Source organism: Hyla sarda, chromosome 3 (genome assembly GCF_029499605.1).
Source record: "Hyla sarda isolate aHylSar1 chromosome 3, aHylSar1.hap1, whole genome shotgun sequence".
In the NCBI taxonomy this organism is placed as follows: Eukaryota; Metazoa; Chordata; class Amphibia; order Anura; family Hylidae; genus Hyla; species Hyla sarda.
In genome coordinates, this window is record NC_079191.1 from 315,624,212 (window position 1) to 315,644,685 (window position 20,474).

Sequence of the window (20,474 nt, forward strand, 5' to 3'; positions counted from 1 at the left end):
GGGGGTGTTCCTATGTTCTACTACCTTTTAATTTCTGCAAACCTTGCATAGCACACAAAAAAAGATGTACTTTTCAAATTTTCGAAATTTCAAGTTAAATTGTTAGGCTTCTAATTAATTTAAAATGTGAATTAAAAACAAAAAAATGCTGTCAAAATAATGTAGACATCTGAAAGTAGAAGTTTCATAAACTATTTGGTCAGTAAGTATAAATATATGCAACCTATTAGTGTTAAAATAGCAAAAAATCGTATTTATTTTTTTAAATTTCATGATTTACTATGTACATGAAGGACAACTTGTGACAAAAAAACAATGTCAGAATTATCGTAATTGGCAAAACCTTACCAGAGTTATTCTCTAATAAAGTCAGACATCCCGATATGAAAAAACAGGCCTGGTCTTTCAGGGGCGTACAGGTTTACTTGTGTTGGTCCTTAAGGGGTTAAAAAAAAATAATTCACCGGAGTACCACCCCTTTAAGACTAATGGTTAGGAAAATGATTAAAACAAATATACCAAGCATTTTTATTGTTTAGTTTTTCTATGTCTGTGTTCTTTTAAGACTATTATGCCTGTTATCTAGAGAGTATACTTTCTTTAAACATTGTTTAAACATTTGTAATCAGATAGGGAAGGTCCAGCTTTATGAAACCACTTAGCTTATAAGAGTGTTAAGCCCTAATAAGTTTGCTCCAAATTCAACCTGGGGCGCACCACCATAGAAACAGAGCTGTTCACCCAGCTGACATGACAATATTTATAAAGCCTTGAAGCCACATAGTCAGAGACAAAGTGAATGGAAAGAATGAGACACATCGATGGCCTAGATTTATCAATCTGCCTGAAACTAAAACTGGTTTTGGCCATAGCAACCAATCACAGCTCAGGTTTCATATATTAATGTGCTTTGCTAGAATGAAAGTCTGTCCACAGCATATGTGTTTTTTACTGACCTCTTTTCTGTGAGGGAAGTTCAGTAGTTTTTCTGGTTGCTTTTGACTGTTGTCCACGCTCACGGCCATGTTTGTTCACTGTTGTCAGTGCTGCAGGCGTTGCTGTTTTTTTTCCCCTCCTGCAATGGTTTTGCCCCTTTTCCACACCCCTGTAATGAATATTCATTGAATTGTTGCGGGATGATGGATGTCTCCTCCTGCTGTCAGCCTGCCCTGTGCCCGGCTCACAATGTACTGAATACCCTGTATCAGCGCTGCTGCTGACATGTAACCCCTTCCCCGCCATGGGGACTGTGCGCCCGCGGGGGGAATCAGGGGAATCGTCTATCATGATTCCCCCCATGGGCACACGGTCCCCATGGCGGGGGAATTAGTCACATGTCAGCTGCAGCGCTATCATGATTCCCCCCCTCGGGCGCACTGTCAGCTTCTCACCCCGCAGTCCCCACATCAGGGAATGAATTGTCATCCGCAGTGCGCTGTCTAGGAAGCAGAGCAGCGCCCGCGGGTCACATATGATTAGTTCCCTATTGTGGGGACAGCGCGCTGCGGGTGACAATTCATTCGGGTGGGGGGAAAGGAGAGCAGCGCCCGCAAGTCACAAAGGAGAAGGAGAGCAGTGCCCGCGGGTCACATATGATCAGTTCCCCCCGCTGACAATTCATTCCCTGACTGTGGGGTGAGAAGCTGACAGTGAGGGTGGGATGAGTATACTAATGAGCAGCGCGGGGAAAGGGAGTGCTAAAGGAGAAAAAAAAAAAAAAAGAAGCCCACAAACAGGTCTGGGCAGCGATGCAAAACAAATTGGACAGGGCAGTGAAAGAGGAGACAGGTTACAAGGCATGCCAGGAGCTGTAGTTTCTAAAACAAAAGCAAAACGGAAATAGATGCTACACTACATGGGCACACTTTTGCAAAGAAAGGAAAAGAAAGATAAACAAAGAGCAAGCATGAGACCAGAGATAACAAGAAAACTCATTGGTAAGTAGAAACTAAGTAGAAATATTGGCCACTCGAGTACCCCTTTAAGTGCCAAGAGCCTGGAGTTAAATACACTTGTTGTTAAATACACTTATATGTCTCTGGCAGGAATGGTTGAGGTGACACGTCATCTTTGAATGAGTAGTTTTGTCTTAGAAAGTGGCATATGTGATATGGGGAGCTCTGAACTTAGGAGTTGGGAGTTTTAAAGCATCCCCACTGCATTATAAGGCTAGGTTCATATCACGATTTTATCGGATGGCAAAAAATCGTATACAATTGTATGTAAAAATTTCTTTGCTATCCGATTTTAAAATCGTATCCATAAATTGTACAAATGAAAATTCCATCCGATTTTTCAATAAAAATCTGATCTTGTTTTTAAAATTAATATGTATGCCAATGGCAATAAAGTTTCATATATTTGAAGTGTATGTGTCTACTGTGCATGTGCACCAAAAAATTGTGTGCGATTTAAACTGATAGAATCGCACAGACACACGATTCCATGCGGTTTACATAGACATCAATAATAAAAAAAAAACGGAGACATTGGAGTCTTACGCTCTCAGGGTCCAAGGGGGCTCATTTCGGTGTTGTACCACCTGATCACCACTAAACATAGTAGTACCTCTTTGGCATCCGAGGAATACTGGAGGCTCCACCTGCCCTCTCTAACTAATGAGGAGTGGCAGGGGGTGACCTCCTCTCATAGGCTGCTATCTCTGGCAGCTAACAACAAAATGATTCAGCTATATATTATACATGCTAGTTACTTAACACCCCTGAGACTACACTGCATGGGAAGAATGTCTGATGCTAATTGCCATAGGTGCTATGCCCCGCGTGCAGATTTTTGGCACCTGATGTGGGCCTGCCCTTACGTTGCTTTGTTCTGGCAGGACATTGTCAATATGTTATCAACTATACTCTCCTTACCTGTCCCCCTGCAACCGCTAGTGTGTCTCTTTGGTATTTTATCTGAGGAAGACTGGTCTCATCATATGAGTATATTCTTGAGGGAAACTCTATTCTTTGCTAGGAAAATGGTAGCGATAAGATTGATGGATCCCAGTCCCCCTTTCCTTTCTGGTTGGAAACGTATGGTTAATGCATCCATCCCCTACGAACAATTAGCATACAAACATCGGGGTAGTCCGGATAAATTTGACAATGTGTGGGGCGGGTGGTGCTCATCCTCGTTAACCCAGTACACTGTCCCAGGGTTTAGGAATGCTCGTGATACTCTGTTAGATCAGTTGGTTCGATGAGCCGTATGGGTTTCCCTAACCTCTTTCTATCCTGGGATGCACACACTGACTATATCCATTGGGCGCTCATTCCTACATCACACACTCCATTAGTCTGCTGTGCTTTCCTTACTTACCACCCTATGGAAGAATATGTATGCTTCGACTATTAGTACACTTTGTCCATCAGATGGGATTGCTCTAATTTATATCACTGAATAGGATGGCTGTGTTCCAGCCCTCGCTGTCCTCTACTGTTCGCTTGACCCTCGAACCTACATATTGGATTGTTGTCTATAATTTGTACCCTCGACAGTTATGTTTTGTTTATTGTGTTTCACACTTTGTTCCCGTTGTGGGATTTTGTCATGCTGTAATACTCCTGGTGTAACGATTGTTTTGGTCATTGTTTTCACTTTTCAATAAAGCGAATAAAATAAAAAAATCGGAAACAATTTCAATCTGATTTTGAATATGGACAAAAAAAATCGTGGTCAACCACGATTTTACCTCCAATCTTAAATTGTGCAAAATCTGATGCGGATCAAAACTGATGCATTTGTTGTCTATAATTAATGAATGGAAGTCACTGGATACGAATTGGCATGCAGATTTGTACGATTTCCAAGTAAAAAATCGTGAGAAGAAGTAGGATGGTAAAATCGTGATGTGAATGCACCCTAACAGGGTGTTGTGCCAAGAATACTCCTTTTAGGAGTTGGGAAGGGCCATATATTTTGATATTACGCTAATACCACAAACAAAATGCCCCAACAGGTCTTTTGGAAAGGATTTATTTTCTTGAGACAGCGTCTTTAAAGAAGACCTGTGGTCACCCCCAAGTTAGTGAGTTTTTGGCATCCATAGAAAGCTTAGCCCCCCCCCCCCCTCTTTATAAAATGAGCTTTGTCAGCATGATGCCTATGAAGGGGGGGTATGAATATTTAATGTATGGGGCTGGTGGCTTGTGGTCAGAACTGGCTGCACTCATCGAGCCATACTGTAAAAACATAGGAGCTGCCACCCTTCCACTTCCCTTATTAAAATTCTGACTCCTTTGCTGCTATTCTGATGTACCATCATGATCTTGATATTTCTGGGTGTGGTTATCCCCACTTGCCCTTCATTGTTCTCAGTGGCACGGTCCTCTGCATTGTCAGAACTAGCGTCGTTCTTCCTCCTAATACACACATTACAATGTTCCTGCATACACAGTCAGGGGGAGCGCCACTTAAAGCATCCTGAGCCAGTGCACTGGGCATACAAGTAGTTGTCTGTGTGTGCAGGAGTGGAAGCAGAATAGCAGAGAGGAGCCGCAGAGCATTGAGTAGGGGGAAGAATGGCAAAGGATGGCACCACTAAGAACAATGCGAAGGCAGCAAGTTGGGACAATGGTGCCCAGGAATATTGCGGGAGATTCATCAAGACCTGTACCCAGGAAAAGTTGACCAGTTGCCCATAGCAAGCAGATTGCTACTTTTATTTTTTCAGAGGCCTTTTCAGAAATGAAGCATATAAGATAGAAAAGCCCATCTCTGGCGCTGGTCTGCTGGAGGTAATAGGACTAGGACATCAACTAGTTGGTTTATTACATAAGTACACAAGCAACGTGTTTCTGGTCTGTACCGGATCCTTTGTCAGGCAAGGTGTATAAATGAATGAAGCATTATGGTTGCTATGGGCAACTGGTCAACCTTTCCTCTGCACAAGTTTTGATGAATCTCCCCCATTATCTCTACAATGATGATATCTCAGGATAGTAGCAAAATGAGTCAGTATATTAAAGATATGCAGCGAAAATGTTTTAACTCATTCTGTGCCCGGGCTGCAAAAATAAAAAATACTTTCTCACCTTCCTAGCTTCCCCTTTTGCGGAGATATCAGCATCCCGTTGTTCCGGTGCTGCTGGCTTCTTAGGCTCGAAACGTCACAGCGCTGTCAGCGTATCGGCTGGTGATAGGCTGACCGCACTGTCATGTAAGGAGCCGGCCAGAGGGATATCTCTGCAGACAGCGATACGCTGACAGCGTTGTGACGTTCGAGCCTAAGAAGCCAGAAGCCAGCAGCCCACGGAGGAACGGGATGCCGATATCTCTGCAACGGGGGAAAGTAGGAAAGTTAAAGTTTTTTTTCTTTTGTATGTTTGTTTTTTCCAGCCCAGGGACAGGACGAGTTCAAACATTTTCGCCGCATATCTCCTTTAAAGGGGTACTCCGGTGAAAAACTTTTTTTTAAATCAACTGGTGCCAGAAAGTTAAACAGATTTGTAAATTACTTCTATTAAACACAGAACTGTCTGCTGACATCACGAGCACAGTGCTCTCTGCTGACATCTCTGTCCATTTTATGAACTGTCCAGAACAGCATTAAGATTTTTTAATAGAAGTAATTTACAAATCTGTTTAACTTTCCGGCACCAGCTGATTAAAAAAAAAAAAAAAAAATTTTTCACCGGAGTACCCCTTTAACCCCTTAAGGACCGGAGGTTTTTCCGTTTTTGCATTTTCGTTTTTTGCTCCTTGCCTTTAAAAAATCATAACTTTCAAATTTACACCTAAAAATCCATATGATGGCTTATTTTTTGCGCCACCAATTCTACTTTGTAATGACGTCAGTCATTTTGCCCAAAAATCTATGGTGAAGCGGGAAAAAAAATCATTGTGCGACAAAATTGAAAAAAAAACGCTGTTTTGTAACTTTTGGGGGCTTCCGTTTCTACGTAGTACATTTTTCGGTAAAAATGACACCTGATATGTATTCTGTAGGTCCATACGATTAAAATGATACCCTACTTATATAGGTTTGATTTTGTCGGACTTTTGGAAAAAATCATAACTACATGCAGGAAAATTAATAAGTTTAAAATTGTCATCTTCTGACCCCTATAACTTTTTTATTTTTCCGTGTATGGGGCGGTATGAGGGCTCATTTTTTGCGCCGTGATCTGAAGTTTTTAACGGTACCATTTTTGCATTGATAGGACTTATTGATCACTTTTTATTCATTTTTAAATGATATAAAAAGTGACCAAAAATGCACTATTTTGGACTTTGGAATTTTTTTGCGCGCACGCCATTGACCGAGCGGTTTAATTAATGATATATTTTTATAATTCGGACATTTCCGCACGCGGTGATACCACATATGTTTATTTTTATTTTTATTTACACTGTTTTTTTTTTTATTGGAAAAGGGGGGTGATTCAAACTTTTAATAGGGGAGGAGTTAAATGATCTTTATTCACTTTTTTTTTCCACTTTTTTTTTGCAGTGTTATAGCTCCCATAGGGACCTATAACACTGCACACACTGATCTTCTATGTTGATCACTGGTTTCTCATAAGAAACCAGTGATCAACGATTCTGCCGCATGACTGCTCATGCCTGGATCTCAGGCACTGAGCAGTCATTCGGCGATCGGACAGCGAGGAGGCAGGTAGGGGCCCTCCCGCTGTCCTGTCAGCTGTTCGGGATGCCGCGATTAGCCGCGGCTATCCCGAACAGCCCGACTGAGCTAGCCGGGAACTTTCACTTTCACTTTTAGCCGCGCGGCTCAGCTTTGAGCGCGCGGCTAAAGGGTTAATAGCGCGCGGCGCCGCGATCGGCGCTGCGCGCTATTAGAGGCGGGTCCCGGCTTCACTATGACGCCGGGCCCGCCATGATATGACGCGGGGTTACTGTGTAACCCCGCGTTATATCAGAAGAGCAGGACCAATGACGTACCGGTACGTCATTGGTCCTTAAGGGGTTAATGAGGGAGGGTGGCAGCTCATTTTTACAGTATGGCTCTATGAGTGGGGCCAGTGCTGAACACATGCCCCCAGCCCCTGTACATTAAGAAACAATCTGATTGGTTGCTATGGCCAACTGGTCAACATTTCATCTGCACAGATTCACTCCCTCCGAATAGTCATTACACTGACAAAACCCATATTATAAAAAGAAATTTCTGTCTCTCTGACAGATTCACTGAACAATAAAACCCAATAACTCAGGAATGGAGAGGGTAATCAACAGTATAAAAGCCATACTGCACATACTTGTTACTTTTGGTGACTCTACAAATAGTCTGGCATATTTCAAGGCAAAAAATATATATAATATCTAGGGTACATAGGGGTGAGATTCCAGTATGTTTGATGTTTAAATGTTAGTCTTTTTTAAATTAATTAAATATATAACATTTGTTTTACTAATATTTCCTGCATATAAGACAATGAAGGAGGAAAAATGTAAGTACAGATGTATATCTCAGCCTCCATTGTCTTAAATAAGAGAAATAAGGCTCCATAACAAAACACCAATAAATAGATTTTTTTTAAAGACATTTTTATCTATGTTTTTTTTAATTTTTTTATAAAGAAACAGAGGAAAGGAGTCATTTCACTAGTTGCCTATAAGCATGGCAGTGCATATTGTAAAGCTTCTTTAGGTCTTCTTTTATAAGTCTCTAACAGTGGTTTCCTTTTTTAATATTTAGGGTGAGAGGAAATGCATGACTTTCTATTTGCCCAAATTTCTTATTGTTGGACTTCTTTGGCTTGCTTCTGTGACGCTGGGAATATGGCAGACGTAAGTAATAGCACTGTTCTCTTTTGCGGTTTTTCATAATGCATCTAACCTACCCTTCACTTCCTTTACAAAGCAATTGCTTTTAAGATTGAATACTAAATCATTAGTACAGTCCAGACTATATGTAGTATGTAACATTCTAAAATATATCTTTTATTTAGCCAGGGTCTTATTACCACTTATATAAATGGTACAGACATTCATTATGTTAACTCTTAAAAATGATGTAACATGACACCTTTTTTTTGTGTGTGCTTCTTTTGACAGCGTTAACGAATTACGTGATCCAACTTACCAATACAGAGTAGATACTGGTAACTTTCAGGTTAGTTATTGACTATCTTAAAATAACTCCATGTAAATGCCTGTGCTAAAAGTTATTCACGTGTGTATGGCATATCCATAGGTTGTGCCATAAGTGTTTGGCAATTGGGTGTCCTACCTCTGGCACCTCTTCTTTATAAATGTCAGTGGTGCTGTACTGTCTACCAGGGCATGTAAAGGTAAGAATGAGGCATGTGAATGGTGCTGAGCTGCAATACCAGACACTTCCTTTGGACAAGAATAGAATAAGATTGTGGAATAAATTAGCACTTTACAAAAAAGATGGCACATTCATTTGCACTGATCCCACTCAGCTGCCATTCCAATGTCTCATAGTCTCCACTGCTCTCTACTTTTGAAGATGTTTAATTCATGCAGGAAATGCCTGCTCAGGCAATCACCCCACACCTTTAGTCAGTTGATTGACTGTGCATGCATTTTCTTCATAAATAGAGAGCAGTGGGGACTTGGGAGACATGAAAACGGCACTTGGGAGACTTGAGAACGGATGAGGATCAGGGCTGGTGAGTATGCTTTCTTTAATTTTTAAAGCATCCCCACTGTATTAGAAGATATTTGTCGTGCCAGGAATACTTCTTTTATCCTTTGGTGACACATGCCGTACAGTTAGTGTGCGCCATCAGGGACTATAATGCAAGATTAGCAGCTACGCTTGCTTCATAGATGGATGGTGTGGGCTGCTGTCTAAGTGTTTGGACCTCCACCAATCTGAAGAACGAGCTGAGAGAACCTCACTGCCCAACACTCCTGTCCCTGCTCTATGTTGCGTGATAAAGAGACGCTCCAGAGGCTTACATTGCAGGTGTCTCATTCACATGACACAGAGTCGGAAGAGAATGCGCTGAGCCCAAATGTCTCCTTCCATCTGATTGGTGGAGGTCTGAACACTCACTTATCAGAACTTTTGTCTTGTCAAATGTTTTTCCCATATAAATATAAAAAAGACCCTCCCCTAATAAAACTTCAAGTTATTGTGCATGTTCCGATTTTAAAGAAAAAAAGTAAAAATAAATTTAAAAATAGGCATATTTAGTGTTCGGAATTGTTTGATCTTTTAAAATATAGTGTTCATGATCCCTCTCGGTGAACAGCGTAAATCAAAAACAAAAGCTATATAAATTGAGTATTGTTGTAATCGTATTGACCCACAGAATAAAGACCACATTTTACCATAGTTTTACCGTAGAGTGCGCTCTCTTTCACACCAAAAATGTTTTTTGGTTTTACTTTTGTTGGGGAGTTGCTATGCATTATATGGTAAAATTAAAGATACAAAGTACAAAAGGGCGAGGAGGATTAAATATCCTCAAAGGGTTAAATATGTTGTCTTAATCATTTGTTGTTTTTTAGGGCATGAAAATTTTCTTTCTAATCGTGGCGACTTTGTACATCCTGTACCTTTTGTTTCTTGTTATACGAGCATGCTCTGAATTGCGGAACATGCCATATGTTGGTAAGTATATCAAGGAAATACAATTCTAATGCACACTGTGGAAAATATAATGCTAATAAAATACAGTACATTTATTCTTGACAAATGATTTATTGTTCCTGGGGGCAAGCTGGTGATTTTTTTTTTTTTTAACTCTGCTATAAAGTTGATGGCATGGATATGCTATTATGGCTGCTGGTGGCACCATTTTTCAGCTCTGCTGATTATCAGTAGATGACTTGTCCAAATGCGTATTTACAATATTGACAGGGTTATCCCACGATAAAATGTAAATTTATTCTTTCATCACACACAACATAAGTGTTCAGTTGCAAATGAAATTGCAAATAGAAAGACCTGTCATTGCTGTTATGTCCATTATGGTGCCCTCTGGTGTCATTTTAATTTTCTCTTGGGACATCCACTGACTGCAACGGCATCCCGACTTAACTCGGTGATTTACTGCTGTGAGCACTCCATGTCAGTAGTAGTAGGAGCTGAAGTTGAGACCCATAGACAGAGGTAGGTGAGTATGTGGTTGTGTTTTTTTTTTATTATTATTTTCATGCCACTCCCAGCAATATATATTTAACGTACACAAAAAAAAAAAAAAACATTACCTTTTAAAAAGTACAAGACCTTTGAAGAAGTCCTGAAATAAAGATTTTAATTTAGGGCATAAGTGCCAAAAAGGCGGGGAGTGAACTGTTAAAGCAGCTCAGTCCTGCCTCCTTGACACTTGAAAACCTTATTTTCTGACATCTGCTAAGGCCCACTACTTGGAGTAAACATCTTTGTAAATGCACAATTATCTGTCAGCCCGTGTCTGCAGCTCATATTGTGCAGATGAGCTGACTGATTCGCTACAAATAATTCCATTTAAAAACTTGCAATCTGCGAGCTACTTTCCACTGTGAAATGATCTTTATAAAAAGTTTTGTATCTTTGTAAATAGTGTGTTTGATTTATCTTGTTCTGATCCTGAGCTACAGCTCAGGATCAGAACAAGATACATCTGCAGTTGTGTTTTAGAACAAAAATCTCTCAAGACTGTTTTAAACTGCTACAACGCACACTGTGAATCTGCTCACTTGAGGGCATGCTGCAATTCTTTTTTTTTTTTTTTGAAGCCACATCATGCTATTTTTCTGCTGTGGAAATTGCATGTTGGATCATAACTAGTGGGGGGAAATTTATCATTGTATATGTAAAACAAGTTTTTGTTCATGCGATCTGCCTGTGCATACTTCATGTGTATACTTCATGTGTACTAGGTGCACTTTCTTTATAGATAGCTTTGATCTAAGTAAGTTTAAAAGCATTGTCTGGGCTGTAGGGAGATTGAGCAAAAATCAGCTACCACTGCAAAAGTCAAAGCAAATTGTTGTTTGTGCAAAAAAATGCAAGCCTGCTTTTTTTCAAATCTATTCTTTGCTTTAGCTTCAAAAACTGCTTGAAAAAAACCTAAAAGTGGAAAAACACCCTCATGAAACGGGTAAAATCTATGTCAAAATGGGCATGTTATCTTGCAAGGGTCAGGTCCGCATCATGACCGGGAGATGTCCACTGCTATCAGCAGCTTTAACTGGTTAAATATTGTGATCTGTACAGATCATGGCATTGAAACACTAAATGCTGATATTCCCTGATGTCTAGTGGTCCCATATGGGTTGCTAGGGAAGCCCGAGGTCTCCTATGATTGCTTAGGGCTCACTTAGGCAGCCCTTAGCAATCGAGCACAGATTTCATAGATCAATGTAATGCAATAGCATTACATTGATCTATGTAAGCTATCTGATGATTGCTTATGATAGGCCGCTAGGGGGGGGCTAAAAAAATGCGTATAAAAAAAGTGAAAAATATGTTTTTAAAAATAAAAATAAATTCCTCCCCCTAATAAAAATTCAAATCAACCCCCTTTTCCCACTTTTTAAATAAAACACTGTACGAAAAAAATAACATATTTAGTATCGCTGCGTTCATAATTGTCCGAACTATTAAATTATGTTTCTGATCCTGCACGGTGAATGGCATAAACGCCAAAAAAAAAACTCAAAATGCCAACATTTCTGATTTTTGGTTACATTATATCCCAAAAAAATTTAATAAAAAGTGATCAAAAAACCAGAACTACACAAGCGATACTGTTAAGAACTACAGCTCATGGCGCAAAAAGTAAACCCGCTCTGTTGGTGGAAAAATAAAAATAAATTTATAGAGGTGAAAACATGGTAATCAACAAAGTTTTTTTTATATTTCAAGGTTTAAATTATTATAATTTTTTTAACAATAAAACAAAAATTATTCAAGTTTGGTATCATTGAAATCGGACTGACCCATAGAATATATATGGAATGTCAGATTTACTGTATTTTGAACTCCAAAAAAATGATTGCCCTACAAAATTGTGCAATTCCTTTTTTTTTTTTCAATTTTGCCCTGTATATAATTTTTTTCTGGCTTTGTAATACATTGTATGATAAAACAAAAAAAGGAATCATTGGAAAGTCCAACTCGTCATGCAAAAAATAAGCCCTAATACAACTTTGTCAGCTGAAAAACAAAAGTTATGGGGCTTAGAATGTAAGGAGGAAAATCGAAATTAAGTCATGAAGGGGTTAAATAAATGCTTCCTGCAAAGGGGGGGGGGGGGGTAGAGAATAGAAAAAATAACAAAACATACTTATCTAGCCCCAGTCCCCTGCAGCTCCCATTCACCTCTATCCTTTTCCCCGATCATCTTTATCATCTGTCTTTTCCCTGCTTTTGAGACACGTGCTGGTTTAGCCAATCACTGGCCAGACCGCTGCAGGCTGTAACATTTAATGTGTATATTATGTCTATAAACTGAAAATGTGTTCAGCGGTTGATAAAAAAAACTACAATTCTTTTGGCCTTGGTAATGCCTTGTGATTGTCTTATAAAGACAAATTATTTTACATCCTGTTTCAGATCTACGGTTAAAGTTTCTGACAGCATTGACGTTTCAAGTGCTTGTTATCAGGTATGTTGGTGATGGGATATTAATGATAATGTGTGGTTTTTTTTGTTTTTTTTATGTACAGGCCAATTGCAGTTTTCACAACCTACCTAGAACCCTGCACAAAAATAACTATTTACTTTTTTCTATTAAAACTATTTAGTATTTTTCCTGTACATGTTCCCAGTGGGTCATAACAAACACTGCCTGGGACCTGAGTGTACTGCTAAGCGAGCCTGCAAGCTGTCCCCCTTGGTCACCAGTTAAATAGAACTTTGCAGGTTTAGAAAACACCTTAACTCTGGGCAAAAGCTTTCTTTAGTTATTGCCCAGTTGGTTTACTGCAATGCCCATATAGTCACTGTAAGGGAAATTAAAACCATAATAGTAAATATCCAGCATTAACTGCCTTTCAAACTCTCAGCTATATAAAATGGTCTCTGTCATTTCCATCAACTTTTCACAATGCGATAGTCTAGGCAGTTCTTAACATATGTGCCATTCCTTTATGAAAAATGAATCCTTACCCCAGAAATACTGCTTGTAGTGTCTCCCTTGTCTGCAATCTGCTGTTCATTGTATGCTCTTAGGCTCAGGCTGTCTCTAGTAACAATAAGACACAACACAAGAAGTGGGATGGAGCTCAGTTACTGCTATGTGCAGAAGAGGGAGAGAGCGAGCCTGGACTGTGTACCTGCAGTCTGTGAGCCTCCATAGGATCTACACTGTCCCTGAAAGATAAATCAAGGCCTTCCTCTCTTTTCAGTTATAGCACTAGTTCAGTGCTTAGTGTAGACTCTTCCTTTTTTTTCTGCTGCTTTATCTATGATTTCTGCTAACATAGTATCTTGTTCAGCCAGTGCATCAGTGACGCCTTATACCTCCACATGCTGTCTATAGTAGTCTTTGGTAAATCATTCCCCAGCACAGTGCCAGCCTGCTCAGTCAAATGCACTTTTACTAGCACTATGTCATGGGATAGCAGAGAGAATTAATGTGCTTGCTTTATTTATTTTTTTGGTCACTAAATATTTATTTTCTTTCTGTGTTTCAGCATTGTCATCCTGTATTTAAGATTTGGGTCACAAGTATTACAAGATAATTTTGTCGCTGAGCTGACTACACATTATCAAAATTATATCCTTATATGTCTGAATAACGCAACATACCTGCATGATACAAATGTGCAACTGCTCATGTTATATCCTAATCTGCAATGGGCACAGTAACATTCAGCTGTTTCTGTACTGGTTACATTTTGTACAGATGTGTCAGTGAAGCTCAACTAATGGATTGGAAACAATGTGAATAGAGGGGTATGGGTGACCAATGAGCTAATAAAACTGCATGAGTGAACCTACTCGTACTAGTTATGTTTTCTTTGTTCCATACTTTTCCTTAATCTGTAACACCAGCTGAGTTTTTATCATTCTATGGCCTTCTGAATTTCTATCTTTACACTTTAGCATTTGTGTATTCTCCATCAAAAAATGCTCTTTACGGTGAGTGATAACTCAATATAGAATGGTAGACATAGCTGCATGTATTTTTTTGACTATTTAAAATATGTATATGTTTAAAATCAGCATATGCAAATTACCAACTATTCTTTTAGTCCTTTACAGTATACGAATGTTAATGTTCTGTAGGTTGTTTTGTTGGCTTGGGATCCTTTTGTATTACAGATAAGAGCTGCAAATTAAAGAATAACTCTGGCAACATTTTTATTCCTTCTATATGCTGGGACTACCAGAATGAAAATAATAAACTTTTACTTACAGTTCCCTGGTGCTGCTGAAATTGGTCTCATGTCCTCCGGCCCCAATCTACTTCCGGCTTTTGGTTCCTGACACAACATGTCCCAGAGATGTCCCTCCTTGGCTGGTGATAGGCTCAGCAACAGTGTGGTGTTTTGAGCCTGGGCCCGGCCTTTTTCTTGGTGCCTGGGCCTGTTACATCACATTGTTGCTCATCCTTTTACCGGCCAAGGCGGGACATTGCTGCGGCCGACAGTTAGCTAAGTTGCAATGTGACATGTCTGCCATGAAAAGCCAGAAGAAAAGGGCCAGAGGACAGGAGACTGATTCCAGCGGCACCATGGGAGCTACAGAAGGTAAGTAAAAGTTTATTATTTTTAATCCGGCTGCCTGGGCATATAAGAGAAGTAAACCTTTTTGTTGGGAGTTCTTCTTTAAGTATAGTTCTTGTTGATTTCCAGCCTGCCAGTGTATTACATAGGGGAAAATTAATGGCCGTGTGTCTGCATACCTTTTTGACATGTTGTTGACATATAACCTGACAAGAGGAAGAAAATGAGATGTGAGCTGAGCCTCACTTCTCTCCGCTGGGCAGGACACATTGGAGCAAAGCATACCCCTGACAGGACATACTAATGTAGTCAGTCATTATGATGTATATTATTGAAAGTCTTTGATGTATGGTTGAGACAATTGTGGCTTCTGTAGGATAAGAACATATTTGTATCTAACCATAAAAACAATAATTAGTACTCCTTTTGACATATTCTTAGTAATGACAACAATTCTGTGACAATCCACAGTGCTGCTAGTAATATAGAGGGATTATTATGGAAACAGTAGTGGCATCCTTTATTTGGTTCTGTTCCCTTTTGCAGAGTCTCAGTTGAAGGATAACCCAGCCTTCTCCATGCTTAATGATTCTGATGATGATGTCATATATGGGTAAGTTTCTGTCCTAAAGTTACTATCCCCTAATTTCTACAGTGGGGATCAAAGGTTTGGGCACCCCAGGTAAAAATTTGTATTAAGGTGCTTAAAGAAGCCAAGGAAAGAGGGAAAAATCTCCAAAAGGCATCAAATTACAGATTAGACATTCTTATAATATGTCAACAAAAGTTAGATTTTATTTCCATCATTTACACTTTCAAAATAACAGGAAACAAAAAAATGGCATCTGCAAAAGTTTGAGCACCCTGCAGAGTTAATATCTTGTACTGCCCCCTTTGGCAAGTATCGCAGCTTGTAAACGCCTTTTGTAGCCAGCCAAGAGTCTTTCAATTCTTGTTTGAGGTATCTTTGCCCATTCTTCCTTACAAAAGTCTTCCAGTTCTTTGAGATTTCTGGGCTGTCTGTCACGCACTGCTCTTTAAAGGTCTATCCATAGATTTTCAATTATGTTAAGGTCAGGAGATTGTGAAGGCCATGGCAAAACCTTCAGTTTACGCCTCTTGATGTAATCCCCCGTGGATTTCGAGGTGTGTTTAGGATCATTATCCATTTGTAGAAGCCATCCTCTCTTTAACTTCAGCTTTTTCACAGATGGCATCAAGTTAGCATCCAAAATTTGCTGAAATTTTATTTAATCCATTTTTCCTTCTACTCGTGAAATGTTCCCTGTGCCACTGGCTGCAATACAACCCCAAAGCATGATTGATCCACCCCCATGCTTAACAGTTGGATAGAGGTTCTTTTCATAAAATTCTGTTCCCCTTCTTCTCCAAACGTACCTTTGCTCATTCCGGCCAAAAAGTTCCATTTTAACCTCATCGGTCCACAAAACTTGTTTCCAAAATGCATCAGGCTTGTCTATATGTTCATTTGAAAAGTTCTAACGCTGATTTTTGTGGTGAGGACATAGAAGAGGTTTTCTTCTGAGGACTCTTCCATGAATACCATGGGGGACATTTACTAATCTAGTCTATTCTGGGTATGCTTATAGACCAGCGTATGTGGTAGTCTCCTGTCTATTGTGCTCCTAATTTATCAAAGGTCTCACAGCCCTTGATAAATTCTGTGCTCAGACTTCAGGGTCTACAGCTTAAACTGCATTTAGACCTGCTCCAACATGGTCTGACATTTCAGCGTATTTTGGGCAGATGCGACTTGTCGCACAAAAGTCGCACTTGATAAATTCAGCACCAATGCATTTTCCAATGCATTTCTGTCTAAAATAGACTTGCATGCATCATGTTCTAAAAATCCTCTAGAGCAAAAGTCGCAGAAAAGTCGCACATATTTAGACTGCGACTTTCTGTGCGACAAATTTAGACAGGAAAAATCAGTCTAAATCCTTTGATAAATCTCCTCCCATATTTGTACAAGTATCTCTTTATCGTGGAATAGTGTACCACAACTCCAGTGTCTGCCAGATCTTTCTGGAGGGATTGTGCAGTCAAACGTGGGTTTTGAATAGTTTTTCTCACAATCCTGCGAGCTGTTCTGTCTGATATTTTTCTTGGTCTTCCAGATCTTGCTTTAACTTCCACTGTTCCTGATGACTGCCATTTTTTTTATTACATTCCGAACAGAGGATATTGACATCTGAAAACGTTATGCTTTCTTCTTATAGCCTTCAACAGCTTTGTGAGCATCAACTATTTTCGGTTTCAGATTTCTAGACAACTGCTTAGAAGAACCCATGGTGATGATTGTTGGGGCAAGGTCAGATGAGTCTGGGCATTTTAAACCTTTGAGATTGACATCACCTGGTCTTCCCAGATGATTGAGAACAATCCATGACACTGGCAGGTCTCAGCTTTGCAAAGGGGGCAGTGCATGCTATAAATTCTGCAGGGTGCCCAAACTTTTGCAGATGCCATTTTTTTGTTTTCTGTTATTTTGAAAGTGTAAATGATGGAAATAAAATCTAACTTTTGTTGACATATTATAAGAATGTCTAATCTGTAATTTGATGCCTTTTGGAGATTTTTTTTCCATCTTTCCTTGGCTTCTTTATGCACATTAATACAACCTTTTACCTGGGGTGCCCAAACTTTTGATCCCCACTGTATATGTTGTGCTAATATAATATTTTCATTTGTTCACTGGTCTTTTTTGGCAATGTACTGAACTCTCTAAATGATGATCTAAAGAAATATGCTGCAGTCATAGTTTCTGTGATAATGCATATCGGTAACAGTGCAACAACACATTATTCATGGTCACTTTAGAGATGCATGTATAGTAATGCAGAGTGAAATCAATGGTACACAGTATGTATCTTGGAGATGCTACAAAGTTTCCTGAATCTTAGTTATAAAGAGAGAAAAAATAGGACATATTAAATCAGTATAGAAGGTGTAAACAGCAATACTGACCTGTCTACTGATACAGTACAAGTTGTAGTTTCCTTTCTAACATTTTCAATATTGTGATTTTGCCATGTTGCTTAGGCTCATCTTCTCCATGTAGGTAAGGTAAGAAGAATGTCTAGTTTAAGCTCTACTGGACAGGGTGGCCACCCTATTTTTAATGCAAGAGCCTGCCTGAACCAGAAAGCTGCTCCAGTCTGAATCCACACTAAACCACGTCACGTGATGCAACATTGGGATATTGTTCTCATAAAGCTGTACAAGCCATCATGTACTGATTGAAAAGAGGGGTTGCATTTGACTGGTTGTTGTTGTTTTGCATTTGTTTAGAAGATCATGTAACTGACACTATAAAAAATAGCTTGCAGACAACAAAAGAGCTACCACTTCTGTACTAGAATGACCATGTAGGGGTAGAAATATCGCAAATCTAATTTTACAGAACATTTAGCTCCATAAAATGCCAATCCTCTAGGTTGACTATGTGGACTCAACTCTCTTCTATTCTGATGTCTTGCAGCAATATGTATGTACAGGTAAAATGTATGTTTTAAAAATGCTAAGTATATTGAAATTTGTTTTTATGATTTATATTGGTGCATGTTAAAATTACCAGTGTCCATCTTCTGACACATACATTACTGCCTACAGGAGTGACTATGAAGAGATGCCTCTCCAAAATGGACAAGCCATTAGAGCCAAATATAAAGAGGAGTCTGATAGTGACTGAGATTACCCCCATTGTGATGAGTGCCTTCAAGAACAGGAGGAAGCATTCCTTGGAATGCACTATTTTGCTTTCATTACACCTCTGTTACCATCGAATGCTGCTCTTTCCACAGAGGATTTTTATGATTTTTTTTTCCTTTGCAAAACTGAAACTGTGCAGAATGGGGATACAGGGAATATTTGTAATGGCCGAATCTTTGTCCTTTACCTCAAGCCACAAACCAACATATAACGACCCCCTGTGCATCACTTTCCATGTTGTTTTATTTTTCTCTTTCTTCCCTAGACTTTTTACTCTTTTAATCTTATCATTCCTAAATGGTACTTTGAAAATGGGGATTCTTGTGTTTTTTTTGGTTTTTTGTTTTTTTTCACCATTCATTTTTGCCGGTTGCCTATGTTGGTGTTAGCTTATGTTTTGTTAAGGATTTATGAAGGAAATGCATCTTATATATATCTAAATGCAATGCCCTACTTTAAAGGGAAGCTACTATAATGCTCCACCTTTACAGACAACGAATTGAATGGCATCCATGCTACAGTCCTTATAACATTTCTTGCAGTCTGCTGACAGATGGGCATAGTCAGTAAGAGATGTAAACTACCATAATGGAAGTAATTCTGATAATAGTGGACTGCTTAATCGGCAACTCCCAAATATTTTCTTGAAGTGTAAAACTAATTCTTCGATCCCTCGCAATCTTCTGCTCCAGCTTAGGTAGACATAGGCCACATTGGGCAATGCTGTTGCCAAGACAACTGTACTACACTCAGCGAAGTTCCATGCACGAGTCCAGTTCATCCGTAAAGGGCTTGTGCTGAGAATTGTATGATTGCCTTGGCCCCTTACTGGACCTAAAAATTTCACTGAAGCATTGTACTTGTGCTGTAACTCTAATTCCTGTAGCAACATTAATCGGTTTTGCAGTAAGTACTATAACCAACTATCAGGAAGTTTACAGGCTAAAGTCTAGACATCTTAACTTACAGATGTCAGCCATGTTTTTTTTTTTTTTTGACAGTTGCCAGTAGGAAGTTTTATGTTCAGTGGTAGTCTAACATGCAGTAGTAATGGAGGTCTAACCATCGTCCTGCACAAAATCTTTTTCTGAATACGTTTACATTCTTGTTGTGGATGGTTCTTTTTTATTTTAGTTGTAAATAAAATGTCATTACATGTCATTGTATATTTCATATAGGGCCAATGACAAAGTCACAAGCCATATACATTGTCATTCCCTGATCACATGAACGTTTCCTTGCAGAAACACTGCTTTAGGGTTGGGGCACACGAAGTGCATCCGCAGCTACATCGCCCCTAGAATGTTCCTTCTGCTGTGCCAGTGTGTCTGCTTTGTCTGCTCGTAGCTGAAATCCACCCCTACGAGCAGACACAGCGATCTTTGAGCCACTGCGCATGCTCCCCCTGCTCCCTGAGCTAGGCCGAGAGCGGCCGCCGATGTCTGTGAGTATGCTGTGCATGCTCCCGGCATCTCACAGATCACGTTGTGTCTGCTTGTAGGGGCAGATTGCTGCTATGAGCAAAGCAGGACGCACGGGCACAGCAGGAGGCACACTCTAGGGGCGATCAGTAGCGCATCCACACTTTGAAATACGCTGTGAATGTGCTACATTTGACCTACCCTTAGAGTTTTCATTTTGGGAATACTGTATGTACATTGGTTGCAGTTTGCCCTTGCGATCTTCAGATCTGTACAATATAAATTAGTAACAAAAACTTTTTGTAATTATATAAAGGTGTTTGCGTTCTTTTTAATTGTTATTAAAAATGATGATTCTTAACACAAACTCTAATCATATATTGTTGTGTTTTTTTAATGTTTTTTCATTCAGAATACAGTATGGTGCAAAGGTTTTACTGCAAAGTTAGAACACATTAACTAATGGAAGTGATAATAGAGTGCAAGTTATCAATTAACAAGGTGCAAATTGAATGAAGAGAAATCAAAATGAAATCTGTGTTTTGTGTGATCACTTTTTCCATTTCAAACAGCATTAATTCTTTTAGGCATACTTTAGGCAAGTTTTTGAAAGAACATGGCAGGGAGTTTGTTCTAAACATCTTGGAGGACTAAAACCAGTAGAGAATCACCTGGCACTGCTCCGTGATGGCTAATTAGTTAATCTATGTGGTCAGG

At 39.4% G+C, this 20,474-nt stretch overlaps 1 protein-coding gene across 2 annotated transcripts in view; it reads left to right on the forward strand.

The window, feature by feature from the left end:
• Positions 1 to 20,124, forward strand: part of TMEM181 (transmembrane protein 181) — a 150,134-nt gene extending 130,010 nt beyond the window's left edge. For both annotated transcript variants that reach the window (XM_056567106.1, XM_056567107.1), the window contains exons 10-17: positions 7,667 to 7,758; positions 8,026 to 8,083; positions 9,454 to 9,556; positions 12,488 to 12,539; positions 13,570 to 13,652; positions 13,928 to 14,017; positions 15,151 to 15,217; positions 18,238 to 20,124. In XM_056567106.1, coding sequence (XP_056423081.1) covers positions 7,667 to 7,758; positions 8,026 to 8,083; positions 9,454 to 9,556; positions 12,488 to 12,539; positions 13,570 to 13,652; positions 13,928 to 14,017; positions 15,151 to 15,217; positions 18,238 to 18,316 — 624 coding nt within the window. In that variant the 3' untranslated portion in view covers positions 18,317 to 20,124. The remainder of the gene's footprint in view (positions 1 to 7,666; positions 7,759 to 8,025; positions 8,084 to 9,453; positions 9,557 to 12,487; positions 12,540 to 13,569; positions 13,653 to 13,927; positions 14,018 to 15,150; positions 15,218 to 18,237) is intronic.
• Positions 20,125 to 20,474: the final 350 nt, after the last annotated feature.